We start from the raw sequence: 20,772 nt of genomic DNA on the forward strand, positions 1-20,772 counted from the left end.
GTTCTTGTGGGAGACTTTAACTTGCCAAAAGCCTGCTGGAAACTCAACACAGTGAGAGGAGACAGTATGGCTCCTGGAGAGTGTGGAAGGTAACTTCCAGACACAGCTGGTAGGGGAGCCTACCAGGGCATGCCCTGCCAGACCTGCTGCTCCCAAACAGAGAAGGGAAGTGGGAGATGTGGTGGTCAGAGGCCATCCTGGGCACACTGACCACGGAATGACAGAGTGTCTCTGTTCTTGGTGAAGTAAGGGAGGGGATCAACAGAACTGCTGCCTTGGACATCCATAGGGCAGACTTTGGCCCATTCAGGACATTGGTTCAGTGAATCTCTCAGGAAACTGCCCTTAAAAACAAAGGAGTTCAGGAAGGCTGGATGTGCTTTAACGAGGAAATTTTAAATGTGCAGGAGCAGGCCATGTCCACATGCCAATAGAGGAGCAGGCAGAGAAGACAACTGCCTTGGCTGAGCGTGGAGCTTTCATGGGAACTCAGGGAAAAAAAGAGAGCTTATGACCTTTGGAAAAAGGGGCAGGGGACTTGGGATGTCATTAGGTCATAGAGAGAAACCCAGAAAGGCAAAACCTCAACTATAACTCCATCTGACCCCTGCTATGAAAGATTATAGAAAGTGTTCTTATAAATACATTAACTACAAAAGGGGGAGGCGAGAAAAATCTCCATCCTTTACTGGACATGGAAGGGAACAGAGTTTACTTGACATGGTGGTCAAGTTTACTTCTGGTCAAAGGTTGGTTTCAATGATCTTGGAGGTCTTTTCCAACCCTAATGATTCTATGCTGACAAGGTGGAAAACAAAATGCAGCAAAAACAGATGGTTTATAAAGAAGAAGCCGACAAATTTTAAGCCCTCTCAACCTATTGCACTTTTCTTGCAACATACCTTTGAAACAAATAAAACTACTTTGGAAAGCTATCTCAGAACCAAACAGAAACTATAAATGATACCAATTCAGTCACTTCTCTTTTTACATACACAGGCTTCAAAAATCTGTGTATATACCTATCTATCCATTCCTGGTAAAGCATAAAATACTACTATGTGTATTTACTGCATGTTTAGTTGTTAATGCACACATACCAACCCTAAAGTTACTTCAGAAAGGAAGACATCCACTCACCAGCTTAATTCCAGGCTAAGAGACCATCTGTGATGGTCACTTGTTTTTATTACTTCTAACTACAGAATTTCCAGTATTAATTTCAGTTTAGCCACAAACTCACAAACATAATATCATACCATATAAACACAACTTAGTGGACCATCACACAACAGTTATTCTTGGAATTAAAATAAATGATTAGTACCTATCAAGTTTCCTTCATAAAAGAAGTACAGTGCTTTACAACTATCTGGGTACTTTAGATGTCTGTGAGGTTTATGTACCACATGATTACTGTATCAAGATATTTGATTTAGATAAATTACTCTGATAATGCAATTATGAAAGAGCTTATTGAAATTTCATTCTTATACTGTACTATAATCAAATTACTAACATATTATTATTAGTCCTCTAAAGTTTTTCTTACAAGTAGTAAAGTAGAAATCTAGCTTTGTCTCATGATTCCACTATTACCATATCCATAATGTAAACAGAGCTTACATCCTAAAACATCATAATCCAACTGCCAAAAAACGCACATCCACATTCCTAAATAAATATTTAAATACCCTTTAGGCAAGCTAAATTAATATGCTGTTGGATTCAAAGTGCTGAGTAATTTAATGTCACACAAGTATCTTTACAGTACCATGTACATGCTGTACAAAATGTCATTATGCGTCTAGAACACAATTTCCAGCTGACATTATTTTCTTTATATGCTGCCTCTCTGACATTTCTCTTCCTGTTGTTTATCCCTGTCATGTTCTCTTCCATTTATGCACCCTCCCTCTTACCAATGCCTATCAGTCATCAATATCCAGCTTCCCACTGCTCTCCTCTTTAAGGCTCCATTCATTCCATTCTTTGTCCACAGGATGTCCTCTCTAAACCAGCTTTCAAAGCTGCTTCACTGGTCTTGCCAGTCTGTGAATATCTTATTTCAAAAGCACAAAGTCCTTGGAGCAGAGGCAAGTAAAGACAACCTAAGTGTGCTAGCACAGTACTGTTCCACTCTTTTCAGCGATCAGGATGTGGAGAAAACTGAAGTATGAACATATATAATAAGTAACAAAAAACAACACTTGAAACGAGTATTTGACTTCTTTTTATATATTCATAACTTAGATTTATATATCTTTTTCTTTCATCAGCTGGTACAAGGTGTAGTACCACAATATATTCACAATATATCTGATACAGAAAAATTAGGCATTGACCTGTATATAGCCTTGTTTGCTGCAATACCTAAATCCCCAGATGCCACATGAAGAACTGCTGACACCAAGCCATTTGTGATTTGCAAGTATCATAATGGATCCCTAAAATAAGAGATTTGCAGGTTCAATTAAAAAGGAAGAATATTTAAAGGTAGCATTCTTTTCCTGACTAAAATACTTTGCAAGCAGTTTCATAGGCTGAAAATAAAACACCATATGCCATTTGTTAGTTCTGTCATTTTATGTAACATATAATTTGAGTGCACAGCACACATGCTATTTCACACTAAAATTAACAATTAAATTTACATTTAGTGCTGCGAACTAGCTCATTATTTTGGAAAAAGTACTGTGCCAGGTTTTCTCTTAGGGAAGATTTTTGTGCTCTGCATAAATCAGCATTTGAAAATAAATTTTAATTACAGTTTAGCAAATGTTTTGCATTAAGAATTTTGTTCAGGTTTGCAAACAAAACCAAGTAACTAAGCAGTCCATAATAAAATAATCTACAATGGATTCCAATTGTTCAGACTGTTGAACTCCAGAGATCGAGGTAAAAAACAGATTCAAATCCTTACTGGCCAGAATTTATGATTTTTTTAAGACAGAGGAAGGTTCTTAGCACTCTCACCACTGGGATCCTCATTTCTTCACCCATTCTTCATCACTGGATGAAATATTTTTTCTCTTTTACCAATTCAGTGTAAAAACTAAAAAATTAGTGATGTTTGAAGGACTCAAGATTTGGCCTGCACTAACAAGTCACACGTGGCATAATGGCCATTTATGCTGATATATGTCTCTGTGCTGACATATTTGAAAACTGTCACTCCTGAAGCATGAAAGAGCAGTGTCAAACATACCAGCAGTGAGTCTTTTATGACACGAGCCACTTCGTCCAGTGAACTCAGCTGAATGGAAAACAGCTGGTCTAAAAGATGTAAGGTAGCTTTTTCAAGGCTTGGTAAGTGACGAAGCCAAAGGCTGAAGATAGCTGATTCAGGAAGGGAGATCTTCTTCCTGGTTTAGAGAGGAAAATACTGTTTTATCTGAGTAACTAGAAGGAAGACCAAAAAAAGTACTTTTTTTTTTTTTAAAACATACTGGGGGGAAAAGGAGGCGCAAAGATCAACCTGAAGCAAGAGAGAGATCTTGTTTACAGTAGCCTGTTCAACAGCAAATCATAATAGCAAAGAATGACAGGAAATCACCATCATCTACAAATGCAACTTTACCACATGTGTTTAAAACCTAGAAATTTGGTCATGATGGACAAAGTCTGAAGTTCCCCTCCTCTCTTGAGAAAGGTCCTGTCCCTGGATCTTGTGCTCTCTCAAACCAGACTAGTTCCTGCAGACAACTACTGAGAGATGAGCAGGAAGGTCCTGCATAATTCTTCTTCTATCCTGTATTTGGTTATATTCTGTATAACCAAAGAATTACCTAACTTTGCAGAGAAATAAGGAAAACCCCCAAACCAGCAACAACAAAAAGAAAAAAAAAAAGAACCAAAAAAAACCCAAAAACCAACAACAACAAAAACCCACAAAAACAAAACCAAAAAAAAACCAATAAAAATTTAGAGGTAGCTAAGTATTCAGCCTAGCAGCACTGACCAGAGGTATTTAACAAACAAATAGTTAAGAAGACAAGTTCTCTCTCTATCTAAAGACTTCAGCTATTGGTGTCATATCAAATGACAAAAAAAAAGACACAGTGTGCACCAGCATGAATCAAAATATACTAAACTAACCACCCAAGAAGAGATATCACAGCACAAACATCCTGGAATATTTTTGTAGCTATTGTGATTGTTGCAAATTAAAAGGTTCAAACCAAAACAACACATAAGTAACAATAAATATTTGCCTTGGTCTTAAATCAAGTTAAGATTAAAAAACCTATAATTAGGCTGGAGTGTACATGCAAACTAAAACTGAGAAAAGTGAAAATACCACCAGAAAGAATACTAAAGCCATTTTAGGATCTATTTTCCATGAATTTATTTTGCCATACATTTGTTTAATTATCAGCTCTCAGAACTCTGAATTTCATTAAGAAGCCTGATTTTTTTCCACTCAATACTATGTAGTGATCTTAAAGTGTACTTGTGGAGACAAGAAATACATTGAAGCATCCAGAATTTCAAAATTGTAAAGCAATGCTCAATTTCAGGATGCTGTTTTATTAAATACTACTATTAAAGCACATAGGCACATGAGAGTAAACTAAGAATGACAAGAGATTAGCTGATTTTGCCACCACCAAGCTTCTTCTTGTTTTTGTGGTAGCATGGTAGATTATATAGATATTAAGGGAGGAGAAGAAAGCTAATAAGAGTATATAGAGATGTTGGAACTCTAAGATATAAAAACCATATAGGAAGTTAACTGTAGTGATTATACTCCCACAGATGAACTTGCAGATAGATGGTCTCACCAGGGCAATTTTGAGTTCTTTGGAGCCTTGCAAATGCCCTATTTTCTAAGGAACACTTCACCCATGTTCAGAACACAACAGAGTTAGGGAAAACAGAAGTCAGTTATCAGAGCAGGTAAAAAAAATAAAATACAAGCACATTCACATTAAGACCACATGAGTTCAGTGACAGTCCAGGAATATATCATGTAAAGCATGTATGAGCCTGTATCTGCTCCCAGGGAAACCATACATTTTTGCTGAGGACCCTGAAAGAGTCACTTAGTCAAAGGCCATGTGAAATCAGACACTTTTGTTCACTGTGATAAGTAAGTAGCTCAACAGTTAAGAAAAGAGACATTTATTTTAGTCAGAAGAACCTCTTATGGCAATCCAAAGAATGGCCTTACTCATGACATGAAGTGTCAGAAGTCTCTTGTGATGGGCTGCCCACCAGCTCACCGGTATGAGAACAAACCATCAGTACAGAACCTGTGAGCTTGCTCTCACAGTCTTTCAAGCTTGTGGAATATGAACAACCAGAAGCCACAAAAGATGGACAAGCGAAAGAGTGAAAGATAGCCCTGTCTTTTTGGGCACACCTTTCACTACCCACCTCCACGTTCACATTCCTTTTTCATGCCTTTTCCTTGGCTTTTAGTAACATGCATGGATTAGTTTTTGCACTTTCCCATTATCTATTTTTGCCTGGAGCCCTCAATGGATCACCACAAAAATCTTCATTAGGCCATCTCAGAAACTATGATGACTACAGAGGAAACAATTACAACTTATTAAAAAAGGAGAGAAATGGATTGTTGACATAGAGTGCTCACAAGGGACATTTTCTAGTACAATAAAAAAAATTGTTTATAATACTGCACCTCAGCTACAACTTAAATAAAGCCATTCTGAAATAAAAGTATGCTGTGCTTTCCCTGATATCTTCCCTTTCCTGGCATAGCCAACCTTGCTGATGTTAAGCTTCACTCAGCTGGTTATCCTCCATAGACTGATTTTATCAGAACAGGGTCAGCAAAACAAGCAAAGCTGTATTTCACAAATTGCTCCTCTCTCAGATTCATTAAAACTCACCTGCTAAGAACTGGGAAAATTTGAAATATGGAAAACCAATTTCACAACAAAAAACCTCCAAGAAAACTCAAAAGAATTATGAAAACATCAAACATAAGGATCTACCTTACACACAGAAAAATTAAAATGGCTCCCAAAATGTCAGGTAAGGAATGGTAATACACTTATATGACACATTAATGAATTTCTAGGAAAAATTACCACAGTTTCCACAAAATTCCTAAAATCTATTGAAGGTTTTAACCTCCTTTTTAGGGAACAGGTGAGACAAAGTCCAAGTCAACATTCAAAGCTGTTATGCCAGTTTGTGCATCAGCAATGTAAAATTCTGCTCTGGCCCACAATCTCAGCTCTGCTATTCAACTGCAAGAGAAGTACTTTACTAGAAAGGTGTTCAGTGCAATCAGCATACAAACCTAGAAAAAAGACATTGAACAGATAGTCTTTATGAAAAATTAAAACAATAATACAAACCCAGCCACTTACTTTAAAACAGCCTCATTCACAGCCTCTAGAAATTCTGAACTGAGAATTTCTTTTGATGAACCTCCGTGGTAAAGAAGGAGAGTTTCCAGCAGTGGAGTTAGATCAGGCAAAGTAATGAGAGGCACACAGAAAATGGACACAGCATTCACATGACTAGCTGAAACGCTGAAGGAAAAAATAAACACAGTTCATATTTCAGAAAAGTCATAAATTCTAAACTGTTAAGCTAAAAAAAGGACATTAATTAACTGCAGATGATTAAAAGTAAGACATGCATACCTAACTGCTGAAAAATTATTTACTGGAATGACTGTTGACATAACATTCCATATAGTGTGCAGAATGTTTAGAAGTCCGATAAAATTTTGATATTCAAGTGCTCAAACCAAACCATGTGAGGGATAGCAACACAATTCTGAATTGAACCCAGTTATTTTGGCTCCAGCAACAATAACTACTAGGCTAGACATCTCTCTGTCTTTCCCAGGGCTAGTGAAGGAAGACTAGAGATTCATAGCTACATGTAAGTTTCCCGGAGCCCCAAAAGAGACAATCTAGCTGCTTTTCAGACATGTTGCTTTTTTAACCTCTCTTTCCTCTTAACAGAAAAAAATTATGAATCCTGCTGTCTTCAAGTACTGGAATTTTTTTGTCTTACAGACCTACAGCTGAAGGAACATGTAGCACCTTTGGAAAACTGAAACTACAAACCACTTGCTGGATCTTCTCACTAAAACTAAAACATGGCTGGAAATTACTGAAGACAGTGGAATATATAACATAAAGTAAATACAGAAACTTTGGAACTTTAAGAAAATTAAACTGGCAGAGACTAGATTTGCAAAAAGAAATCAGGAGTTTACAGAGAATATATATTGTTTCTAGCACATGAAACTGTAGCATTGACAGGAAGACAATTAAAATGACCAAGAGCTATGAAACACTGAATTCCAGCAAATTAAAATATTGTCCTATATTGTCTGTAAAAGGCTTCCCAGAGTTCCTGCAACTTGCTCCTGATTCAGTAAAAGAAGTTCATTCTCTGCAAGAAACTGAAAGTATTTTCTTTGAGGAGTCACAAAAACTATTCCTGAAGATCTGAGATGGGAATTAACAGGCTGCTCAGCAGTATGGACATGAGGTAATTATTAATCCTTACCATTTAAACAGAGAGAGAAATAAAACATGACACATGTTCAAAGACACAAGTTTCTGAGTAATTACCTGATTAAATACGTGTTTAAGGTTTCTTATACTGAAATACTTCAAAAAACACTTTTGTTACAAGTGATTTTGCAGGAATTGTAATTATTGGGATGATCTTATCATGCAGTAGTATTTTCCAGGATACACAGAACTGAAACTCTAAATCAGTTCCCTTTGTAAAACTATGCTTCTAATTTCTTATCCAGGTTAGCAGAATTTAGCAGATGAATTTACTCTTACTTAACTTCAGAAGAAAAACCCTGTGAAGGCAATTTTCTTCTACATAATCTTCAAAATATGTTCTTGGAGACTAGTGCACAATGCACTCCACTATGTACAATGAATTTGCACAGATATTATCATCTGAATTTTTAAAATATCACTAAAGGGCAAAAGGAAAAAATGTACACTTCTAAAAGCAAAATACTTTTGTCTCTGAAATTTGAATAAACACCCATATCATAATTTCTACATTCAAAAATCAAAGTTCAAAGTTTTCCCTTTCTCCCAGCAGAAATCAGGTATTTCTCTTCCCAACAGTCTCAACCAGCTTTTAAGCTAAATCTATTTCACCCTACTTTTAAAATGTGGGCATTTATTTCCTACATGGAAAGAAACTTTGTGATACTCCTCATTAACTGTGTCCCTGATTTTAATATTAAAATCATTCCTAAACAAATTCATTTAATCTTCCTTACCAAATATCTAGGTGCAAAAAGGAAGGGGAGAAGAATAGCCGAGTTTTGGCTAATGATACAAGAAAAAGATTTCAATTAGCTTCTTCTTTCCTATAATTCTACAAGCTGTGTAAAATAGGTCATAAAACTCTTTTATTCATAGCATCCCTTTTGGCTCTGAAGGGCAGCAGAATGTGTACAGGCATTTTCTTTCATTCAATTTATTAACTATGAATTATTGCAATTTTTTAATATTTTAATGCTTTTATTTACTTATTAGTTATTTTACTATTAAATAATAAAAAAATAACACTATTAGTGTAATTATTTCATCACTAATTATTTAATTTTGGATAAGTAGTTCTTATATATATTTACTACTCTATTATTAATAATTTAACCAAATAAATTGAATACACTTAAAACGGAAGACACAATTTGAATTTATAGTTTACACTAAAAAATATCCTCGTTTTTTCTTTTGTTTTTTAGCTGCAATTCACTTAATTTACATGCAATCAATAGAATCTACTGACATTCAAATGACATAATTTTTACAGTACTGACAAAAGACTGTGCTCTGCATTTCAAGGTCAGTAGAAAGGTACAAATCAGACAGAAAAAAGGCATGATCATGTGAAAAATAGTGACAACAGCACCATTAGACAAATGATCTTTGAAGGTCCCTTCCAACCGTTCCATGACTCCTAGGTTAAGTACAAACTATTATGTGAAGCCAAACTTACCAAGTTTGTCCACATATGTATCCAAAACTTTTCAGCTGAAGCCTAAGTTGCCCAAGACTGTAAAATGATCCTCACTGAACTGTAATGACCCAAACCAAAACATATCAAAATTATGTTTAGATAACACCTACCTCTCCTGAATGTTAAGTCCATTGAACTGGTTTTCTCTGAGCTCTGTTACTAATGAAACGACCATCTGTTAAGTAAAATAAAAATAAATGAAATAAAATACATTCCATTTACTGCCAATAATAAGCAGACATTAGTTGAATGGTTCTCTGTGTGACTGACGTACTGTAAAGGTTAATAACTTGCTGTGTTCATCTATTTTGATTTTTTAAATTTTTTAACTATTGATGTCAAATTAAAGCACTCCAAATCACTGAACAAACTGTACTGCAAAATGTTATTTTAACACATTATATATTTTATACATTTTAAAATAAAAAAGATATTCATTTTAGCTCTGCTTCCCCAGGAGTTAAGGCATAATTCTCAGAAGAGCATTACTAGAAATTTTTACATGTTTTGTCCAATTCAAGTCAATATATTATGAAATATTATTCCCACTATTTTTTTATATCTTAACTATAAAAGTGACTTTAACTTGCATTTAGGGTTCATCTCCCATTTTAACTGCAGCAGATATAGTAAAAAAAACAATTCAGAAGTTACATTCCAATACATAAAATAATGAATATAATTTTAACTTCATGGGGAAAAAATTACAGAAGCAGGATTTTCTTTTGTTATAGCACAACAGAAGTGGGAATTCTGTTTTTGTGAACATCTATTACAGTGTAATCTAATAAAAAATTCTCATTTGTCGAGAGATCTCTCACTTCATTTTTTCCCTTAAAAGGTTATAAAAGTAACTGAGGTAAGAAAAGATAAACAAGCTTCAGTTCATGTTCCTTATCACAATGACAGCTCCATGTATGTGCTTATAAACTGGTGATTTATTATTAACAAGATCACAATTCCACAAAATACTTACATTTTTAACCAAGTGGTAATAATAATCTGCGGATGTGTAGCCCAGAGCTGATATGAAGGTACTGGTTTCCGCTTCATTACCTTCCCACTTACAAGAACAAAGGAGATGGCACAGCAAACTCTGAGAAATCAACAGAATGGCAATTAAGCACCAGGCTACCACAAGCTCTGTAAAAGGCCAGGACAGCTATTGAACTCAGTCTGGGGTAAGGCCTTTTGGGCCATTTTACACCGCTGATACAGAAGGGAAGACAAAGAAAATGCTCCAGCTGCCACAATCAAATGTGGGTTCACACACACGACATGATTTCAGCAGCTGTTCAATAGCAACACAGCAGCGGAGACCATTCACTTCAAAAACACGGACCTTTGCTAGGTTTTGGTTCTCTGGGAGCCATTTCAATCATCTGTAGTCTTGATCAGTACCATGGATCAAGAGAAAGTGTGAAACTAACATCTACTTTTCCACATCACTTTTTCAAGATGCTCTGTAATTCAGGTCTGGTCTCATTCTTGTAATTTGCTTAATTTCTTCATTATTTTGGGAAGGTGATGATAAAAATCTTATCTTGACATTTACTTCTCTACCAATTTCACCACGAAATGCTTTACATCTCATTAAAACCTTTTAATGTATCATATAATCTAAGCAATCCTTTGATGATAGATTCTAAGTCAGATTAATAGATTTGGTACACTGGTTCTGCAGGCGTGTATAGGGGACCCTGAGCATAGTACCCATGCCTTCCTAGCTCTTCAGCACTATACTACAGCTCTGCTGTCATTTGGACAGATCTTACATCCCAGCACCTTCCCTAGCAAACTCATGAAAACCAAAACTGAAAAATATTGAGCAGGTTTTTTGCACCCTGCTGTCCCAAGTGAGCTGAGATAGTTCTGTGTTGGTGATCAAGCTATCTGCTCTGCATTTTCACAGCTTTCATTTCTTCCTGTTCTTGACTGCTACGTGCTGACATAACAACAGTTGTGTTCCCTTTCCAGGGTTTATTTCAGGGCTTTATGTATGATTGACACCTAAAGTATAAACTTTATATGGCACTGAGTATATAAAATGTTTTGTAACAGAGGGTCGGGATTAGTATACACTGAAAAAAGGCCTTAATTTAAAAAACATATGATTAAAGGAAAGTTCAGATGAAACCTCTGTGACTTCCATGGGTTTAGGATGCTTTATTCTGTACATTCTTATTAATAAAAAGAGGAACCTGAAGAAAGATTTTTGAGACCAAAATAAATAGAAATCTCATTAACTCATTTTTTCCTTTTAGAAACTTAAGTATTCTTACATGATTTTGCTGAGCATCCCTAAGCTACTGCTTCAGAAGTCCTGCCTGGAACTAGATATATTAAATACATGTGTTCCATGTTTCATTGATATGAGAGAGAAGAATCAGGAGAAGAACACCAGATGTCTAAGAAAATTCACTGTTATCAAAATAAGTAACAAGCATTTGGGATACCTTAGTTATCATACTTCAGGGTTCTTTTACTACCTTGAAGAGTTAAATATCCTTTTCCTTCATTGTACAGCTTATTTCCTAGATAGCACTCAACAGGAGTGACTGACTGCTGTTCTATTGCCATCCCCAGAATTCCCAAAAACCCAAGAGAAGGAAAAATGCTGTGGCCAAACAGTTTCAAAGTAGTTACTTACATTCATTTTTTGCATTCTTAAGAAAAGGACAGAAAAAAGCAGATTTTAAAAATGTACAAGCCTCTAAATGTGCCAAAAGTGAAAGCTAAAATCTATTAAACTGCATAATCCACCAAGAGGCCTTAATCAATTTATTGATAAAAATAATAACCCTTATATATTTTTATTTTCTTTTGCAACTATTACTAAAGTTAGATTTTCTTTTCAAAACACTATCAAGGGCACCTACAAAATAGGACAGTTTGCCAAGTAGAATGAGATAAGGGACCAAACTGCAAGTCAAAATCAAAATAAAGGAGGCATAACAACAACAAACCTGGGATGTCACTTTAGCTAGAGGTAAGGAAGGGGCTTGAAAAGTACAAAGTCTGTTGGATTGCTTAGTTCAAGACTTACAAAAAGCTTGACCAGTGACAATAAACATAAAAATCTCTGAAAAGAATTTGAGAGGCTGACATGGCAGCAAATGACAGCTAAATGAGAGAGTGTTTTGAAATCCCATATATTCACCTGTAACACTACAGAATTTATTATCTAGTGATCTTTTCTGTAACCAAAATTTTCCTACTTTGAAGAGTACTTTGGAAATTACTCCCCCCCTACCCTTGTGTAATAGCCAGTAATAACCTGTAATAACCTGTGTTGTGTTAAGCAATAGAAGAGAAGAAAAAATGACTATACATCATCAGAGTCTGCATATGACCTGCAACACTTTCCTGTGTTGGTTTTTGGTTTGGTACTGTTTTGGGGATTTGCTTACTTATTTTCTTGGTTGGCTTGGTTTTTTACTCTTTCATTTTCAATTTACTAGATCATGCAAGAAATTTGCAGGTATTTTTTTTCTTGAAATGTACAAAATCTCTGAACAGCCAGAAGGGGGCAAGGGAAACACAGGCAAGGAGATATTGTAGTCAAGATGAAAGGAGCTATTAGGTATTTATAGAAGACAAATAGGTATTAAAGATGGAAAACATTTAAAATTCAGCTCAGTGTCTTATGTATTTCAGTTTACTGACAGTGTTGCAGTGGAAAGCCTGAGACATCCCTACATGCAACAAAGATATTTGTTAATGGTAAGTTAAAGCATTTGTCTTTTTCAGTTTTAAAGCCTTTTTACTCTTCTAGAACATACACAGAAAGTTCTCCTCTCTAGAAAAAGTGGTTTACTTACTTCTTACATAATTCTGGTTGTAAGTGATAATTCTTTCACTTCTCTGTATCAGCAGAGCGCTGTCTGGAAGAAGAATTAATACTGATACTTCACTCATACTTGATGAATGATTTGTTAGGATAAGGAATATTTAATATCTTCATCAACGGGATGGGACTGAGTGGGACAGCAGGATTGAGTGCTTCCCCAGTAGGTTTGCAGATGATGTGGTGCAGTTGATTCCCTGCAGGAAGGGATGCCACCCAGAGGTAGGAGGAACAGGTCTGTGTGAACCTCCCGAAGTTCAACAAGTGAAAAGTCCAGCACCTCGACTGGGGCAATCTTCAATACCAATTATTAGTGATAAATGGATTGAGAGCAGCCCTGCAGAGAAGGGCTTGGGAATATTTCAAATTAACTCTTTCAGAAAGTACTATGGAGAAATGTAGATTTCAGATTTTCTCACATATATAGGAAGCAACACAAATATCCGAACCTTTGTGACAGGTTCCAATATTACATCATGAATCCCCCACAAAAGCATTTTGGAAAATCAAAAAACATGACATATTACATGACATTACACAGTATCAATCAGTTATTTGATACTGATGACTTTTAAGAAACCATTTCAAGATCAATACCTACAAGGTATTCAAGTACATGATAAGAATAAATGCACTCTTGTTTTGATGATATCAGTTATGGATCCTACAGTACTCCAGCAAAATTAACTGGAGATCTCCATAATCATCAGTTGTTCCTGTCAGTGACTCAATTACCACTCATTGTATAATCCATTAATACCACATTCTACAAGTCAGAAAAGTGGATCTGCAGCAGAAATACTGCATTCCAAAAGAAAAAATCCCAAGGTGTCTTTTATTTTTGCATTTCCAGACTCAAGATAGCTGTTTTTGGAAAATGAACAGCAGTCAGGCATATTGTAACATCAGAAGTTACTTTTTTCTTGATTTCTCTCACCACTGAGTAAGAAGGAAACCACTTTGGTTGTAATTGCATGAGAAGAAATCTACCCCCATGGCCTAGGATTAAAGTCCCATTCAACCTGAAACTGATTTAATAAATTTTTATAAAGTCCTCACAATGACCAACTTCTTTGAACAACCTCGCAAGTGACTTTATTTTACTGATGCAATTTATACTGAGTAATACTGCAGATAATTCAAAATTCACTGCTGCACAGAGATTTTTAAGATCTTTAACAGGCAGATAATCCTATGAGCATTACCACAAAGACATAAACTCATAATTTGTCTTTATCAGCATAAGCACACGGCTTCATACCTCCAACATCCTATAGCATACCTCCACCACCTCCCCACTCCCACAACAGAATTCTCTATGGAGTATGGGATAGGATATGACTTGCTGGGGTAAAGCAAATGAAGAAAACATATCATCTCCAATCATCACAGTGGTTCTTATCCTGTGGATAGTCCAGGGCTGGCATATCAAGACAAAGAAAACAAAAGAAAAAGAGAAGAGAAAGAGAGAAAAGAGAAAGCAAGCCAGAGAAAAAAAGAGAGAAAAATAGAACAAAGAAAGAGGGGATCTGATTCAATCCTTTTTGCAGTTCACCTGGTGCATGCCTCTTATGTAAACTAGACTTGTCACACAGTTTTTGTTCACTCATGCACAGCCAGCCCTTCTCCAGGAAGTGAGATGGGGGTGGGGGACTAAGCATGAGTCTCAAGGCACAGCAGGACCTTGGCTCAGAACAGACCACTGACTGGCTCAGAACAGCACCGCTCCAGCTCTGCAGGACTTTCTCCCCTAATAACACCTTTCCTGTAGCAATACTCAGAATGTTTGAGACAAAACATGTTTAGGTCTGATCCTCTACAATGCCCCCTCAGTCAGTTTGCAGATGAAACCAAGCTGGGTGGGAGTCCGGATCTGCTGAAGGGTGGGAAGGCTCTGCAGAAAGATCTGGACAGGCTGGATCAATGGGCTGAGCCAGTGGTATGAAGTTTGATATGATAAAGTGCTGCTTCAGCCCAGCACTGGGTCCAGACACAACAAGCACAGACAGTACTACAGGCTGGGGCAAGAGAGGCTGGAAAGCTGCCCAGCCAAAAAGGACCTGCAGGTGCTGGTCAACAATGGCTGGGCATGAGCTGTGCCCAGGTGGCCAGGAAGGGCAATGGCATCCTGGCCTCTATCATCAATAGTGTGGCCAGCAGACGCAGGGCAGTGACTGTTCCCCTGTACACAGCACTGGTGAGGCCACACCTTCAATCCTGTGTCCAGTTCTGGCCCACTCACTGCAAGACATTGAGGGGCTGGAATAAGTCCAGAGAAGGGCAAAGGAGCTGGTGAAGGGTCTGAAGCACAGGTCCTGTGAAGGGCAGCTGTGGGAGCTGGGGATGTTTAGCCTGGAGAAAAGGAGGGTAGACTGTATTGTTCTCTACAACTGCCTGAAAGGAGGATGTAGCCATGTGGAGATTGGTCTCTTTTGTTACAATCTCAGTAAAATCTGATAGGACAAAAAGACATAGTCTCAAGTTGTACCAGGGGAGGTTGAGATTAATATTAGGAAAAATTTCTTCATTGAGAGGGTTGTTAGGCATTGAAATAGGCTACGCTATTGGTGGTGGCATCACAACTCCTCCAAGTGTTCAAAAGGTGTGTGGCTGTGGCACTTTGGGTCATGGTTGGGTGGAAATACGGCAGTGCAGTGTTAACATTGGACCTGATGGTCTTACAGGTCTTTTCCAACCTCTAACAATTCTAAAGAGGACTAAGCAACTAAAATACTTTTCACATAAGCTAAGCTTACTCTTTTGATACTCCTCTTTAGGTAATGAAGGCTGATTTCCATGTGCTATTAAGGATTCATTGAGTTGCTCTATAACTTTGTAACAACCATCTCATGAGGCACATGAGATGTGCCTACAAAAGCCTGGAAATTACTTTTCTTCAGCAGAACTTGTCCCTCCACTGATTTAAGTGACATAGCCCCAGGTAGACACCAACTCAACAACTAGTGTCCACAAATCCAGCAAAGCAGGAGATGCTTTGGGCTCTATTTACCAAGGGATCCAAAAGCTCTGAACCTTTTTACCCCTTTTATTTCAGAAATAGCCAATATTTTCCTGCACATGTCAATGAGGAAAAATATAGAAGCTTGAATTAAAGACACAAATACTTCTGAAATTAGACACATAACACATAAATAGAACTTGATTTTTATTACAACATAGCAAGTTTTATTCTAGTAACTGTATTTGTGTAGCAACTGTCTTGGAACTTAGGACAAAGTTTCAAAGACATTCCAGGGGAACCAGATAAACCAATTTATTTCTGGGAACTTCTCAACACACTCTTTCCAAAATATTTATGGTTTTAAATGTCTTCAGAAGCAGATGTGAAAATCAATAGCTCCAATGTATTTTGAACACTGGAGATGGATGATTTCACTGGGATAAGCCATTCAAACCTGACACTAATTAAGACTTCCCAGCGATGATACTGAGCCCATTTTTTGCCATCTTGGATGAGTTTAGCAAAGCAACACTACGGCAGGATGAAACGGAATAATCTGTTATTTATTCTAATGAAATACTTCTCTTAAGTATATTCTGTTTGAAAACACAAAGTGCAGTTATTTTTTGAGAAGAGACTATTAATTACTTTTTGCTGAAAATTATGATCTGTGTGAATCTGTTGGAGTTAGTACAGCATGGATACCCAAGGGGAAATTTCTGAAATCTAGTTAAGTACCAAGTTTATTTCTGACCTTTCTATCTGCTTCAATGGGAACCAGATTTCCTCAGCTCTGCTAAAAGAAAGCAGGTGAAATGTAGATTTAAAAAGACGTAAAAAACTACATCTTATTCAGAGGAAGCTTTAGAGGTAAGTACCATTTCTTATTTGCATTTGATTAGACTTTGGAATGAGAATTTCTTGTATGTCAATGACTTCAAGAGTCTGTACATCAGTGTTGCTCTAAGGTGTTTCCTCTACAGCCGGATGGCCTATGCCTTTCAACACCAGTCTAGAAGACAAGAAGTGAAATTCTCTTCCCAATCTCACTTAAGAAAGTACTCCAAAACTGTATGATCAATTACAACATTACAGATAAATCAGACAATATGATTCCATAATTTAAAAAATAAAAATACTACATAATAGTGTTTTTCTTTAAAGGTAGGATCCTAACAGCCCACATTACTTCCTAAATAATTGAATTTAGGAATTTAGGAATTGCTTATTCAGTAAGCAATATATACACATTGCTCTGATTTGTTTTGTAAATATAAATTAATTTTTTATTTGCCAGCTTTCAGCAGCTCAGACCAAAACAAATTCCTCTAAGTATTTTTTAGTAATGTTTTCTTAAAAATCCTGCCTAAAGGCCTTTGAGTTTTAAATGCTTGACAAAAAAACCACAAACATATTTGGTACCTTTAAAACCTTCTTACTATGAAATATGCAGCCAGATCTGAAGAATCATAGTGTCTAAGTCTGTAAATGACAAAGCAGTACGTTAATTCAGAGACCATTTCACCAACTGTTTATGAAATTGTCCTAGTTTAGGGCAAATTAGGGAGGAAAACTCCAAACTTCTTCTTCCCCCTCTCTTGCTCTCAAAGTCAGTCTTAAAGGTGCAGAACTTAATATATAACATAAACCAGACGATTGGGGATACCAGTATCATAAAGTCACCCCAGGACAGAAATTAATTCTGGACTGGGATGCTGACATAACACAATTCATATTATTTCCACACACTTATCCATTCATAACGAAGTTTGTGACTTTTAATTTTGCTTCTAAGACCTCTTGCTCACTTTCTTCTGTCACTCCAAGGGAAGACAGAAAATAGTTTTCCACAAACCAAAATCAAAATGTAGAAGAATATAAGGTATCAAACATCATATAGATTTCAATATCTAGCTTTTAAAAAACTATTTTACTTAAAATTATTCTGTTTTCTCCACATTTTATAAAATTCTCAGTGTATTGATTAGGAGAAATTACATGGCATATATTTGTGAACAATTATTAGTAGTATGTGAGAGCATATTGTGCTAAAAAAAACAGTAAAAAATTATTTTAAAAAATCTGTAAATATACCATTGATAACCTAACTAAAAAGTCCAGTTTCTCCTTTGAAATTAAAACTGGTTAAAACAGTTTCAGAAAGACAAAATGTTAAATTACATACACACATACATTTCAATTAGACAGTCAACACAACCTCTCACTATACAAAACTGAATCTATTCCATTAATCACTCAGAAGTTTTGCAAAAATGAAACCACTTCAGTTTCAATTCACAAAAGAAAGCATGTTATATTCCTCAGTAATTTAGTTAATTAGAGTCAAAATGCCTGTGTACAGGACTAGAAGAGGTTTGCATCCTACATTTCTTTCTGACATTTTCTGTCAGGGAGTTTTCTTGTTTCAGGACATTTTATGGAGACATGCATCTACAAGATGGTTTTCATTAGCTAACTTCTGTGCCAGCACACTAAATAAAACTGCTGGCCACAAGTCCATCTTTAGCATCTACTGGAGCTTCTCATTTTAGTTCTTCTTCACTTGGAACCAAAGTCTGATACCCGCCTACATCTAAATCTCCATTGATAACCATGACAGACTAGTTGATCATAAACAAATTATTCTGTTAAACACTCCTATAGAAACAAGGATCTTGTCATTCAAGCGTGTGATCAAGTTACAGAAAATCTACAGATAAATTATTAGACTGAATTACTATTACTTTTGAGCTAAAAATAAAACAAACAAACAAATAAAACCCCAACAGGATACTATTATATATAAATACTATTCTTTCAGAAAATTAATACATAGACTTCATTGCTTTTCACATATTCCCAGACATGAAAACATGGATTCTGTCAAGTTCTCCATGCTCTACCTGATGATGACCCTCAACACTGTTCCATCCCTGAAGAACTATGCAGGCTCACTTTCTGTCAGTTTTCAGTAAAACTGCTTTAGGTGCCCTTATATTAAGCCAATTTCCTTAACTTTGTTTCAACAACCTTACCTGCAAGTTTCTCTTTAAAAAGACTTTAAAAGTATGACAAAAATACACTAAAGGATCATGAAAACCTACTAGAAAAACTTAATTAAAAAAAAATAATTCAAAAACCCACTGAGATAAATATGGTTTTTCTTTAGAAATTAAACATGCTATGAACTGTATTACTCTTGGTGATACACATAGCTTAGTAAAATGACTAGGCTCATATTCTACCTCTGTTTCCTAAAACGGATGAAAAATGTTACATGATCCTGATTTCCAAATGAAATGTGGAAAAGAAAATTATGGGGAGGGGAAGGGAAGGCTGTACTGTTTTTCCCTCACCAATTCAACCTCAGTTACCTCCTGTGACACTGGTACAGTAAAATCACGTTGCACTACTACTGTGGCTAAGATGCTACAACTTTTTAGTGGATGAATTCCAAAGCCTAAGCCCCACCTGCAAGTCACTAACAAAACCCTCAGAAATCATAAGAAGGAAGCTGAAGAACTGTTGGGCTGGCAAGCTTTTGAGTCTACTCTTGGCCTCAGACAGGAAAAGCAGTTTCAAATCTCCTTCCCTTTTCTCTCTCCTTTCTCTTTAAGAAACACCCACCTAGAAAGTGCTATTACTCTTTATATTAAAAAAGAGGAGACTTTTGATGCTGAAATAAAACACACGTTTACACTAACTTACAAAAGGAAATTCAATAGCTCAACCAGAGTCAACTGTAAATATTTTTTGGTTTTTTTTAAAGCTCTCTGGTTTAACTAGCCAGTGATTTAAAATTCATTTCCTTCTTCCCTCCACAATTTTCGAAAGCCAAAAAGCAAGCTTCCCACTGAAGAATTCCTTAAATCCACACAAAAATGAGGTAGAAAAGAGGGATGAATAAATTTGGAAAGAGTATATGGATTGTAAGATTATTCCACTTTTACTTTAAATGTGTGAGTTACATAATTTCTAGAAAAATTATAATCTCAAGTTTATACTTTTTTCAATGAATGTATGTACCCATTTTTATACTTCCAATAGGTACACATTGCAAATACTGCACCTAATTTACAATAATATTCATTCAAATTACTTTAATCACTTTGGGGTTGGACTTCCTAAGTATCATGCCGTTAAAAGTTCACAAGGAGAAAACTGTCCACTGAACTTCTTAGCAAAAAAAACCACAAAATACACCTATAATGGCAGTCACAGTTATATTTCATGGAGCAAAAATATCTAATACCAGTATAATTTCTTCAAATACAGACCTCTTTTTGTGTCTCAGTAACAAATCATTATTTTTACTAGAGCCACCTGGCACAACTAAAGTGCTCTGAGAAATGTCAGCTGGCTAGCAATTTGTGACACTTGCTGTTAAAGCTCAAGCAGTCTTGCAAGAAAGCAGAATTCTTGGTTTCTCATTTTGTTCTTTGACATACTTAGCCTTTGTTTATTTTGGCCTAGAAGCTGAGAAATCCTTTATATAATCACGTTAGCTTGGCATTGTTAAAGAATTGTATTTGAAGAAGAGAGGTCTGTTTTTTCCCCAGCCCATTCATAATACCATTCTATTTTTAACAGAAGACTATGGTAATGCTTGCAAATTTGAAAACATCGCAAATTCTCCTACATGCTGCCAATGTAACTATCTACAGGTGACCAGAGAAGGTCCAAATGAACTTAAAATGCTGATTCTCAAAAGAGCTAATGAGAAGATTAACTATTTAGACTATTTAGATGTAAAATATTCAAAATGACCAAAAACTCCCTCTGGCTGACTTTACGAAAGCGAAAGAACAACAGAAAAAAGAAAATACTGACAGTGAACTCACTAACACTTCAAGACAACAAGGATTAGAAATAGTTTATGCACTGTATGTGAAAAACCATCTTCATTCTAAAATGTTTTCTATGTTTAAAAGATCCAGCTCCAGTCTCTTTCTTTAATAAGTTTAACATC

At 36.0% G+C, this 20,772-nt stretch overlaps 1 protein-coding gene across 2 annotated transcripts in view; it reads right to left on the bottom strand.

The window, feature by feature from the left end:
* The window catches only part of FANCC (FA complementation group C), a 72,621-nt gene that overhangs the window by 19,711 nt on the left and 32,138 nt on the right, over positions 1–20,772 (bottom strand). For both annotated transcript variants that reach the window (XM_015615210.1, XM_015615211.1), the window contains exons 5-8: positions 9,971–10,090; positions 9,105–9,169; positions 6,345–6,509; positions 3,209–3,365 (exon numbers count right to left, since the gene is read on the bottom strand). In XM_015615210.1, the coding sequence (XP_015470696.1) occupies positions 3,209–3,365; positions 6,345–6,509; positions 9,105–9,169; positions 9,971–10,090 (507 nt within the window). The remainder of the gene's footprint in view (positions 1–3,208; positions 3,366–6,344; positions 6,510–9,104; positions 9,170–9,970; positions 10,091–20,772) is intronic.

The sequence above is a fragment of the Parus major genome, chromosome Z (assembly GCF_001522545.3).
Source record: "Parus major isolate Abel chromosome Z, Parus_major1.1, whole genome shotgun sequence".
Taxonomy (NCBI): domain Eukaryota; kingdom Metazoa; phylum Chordata; class Aves; order Passeriformes; family Paridae; genus Parus; species Parus major.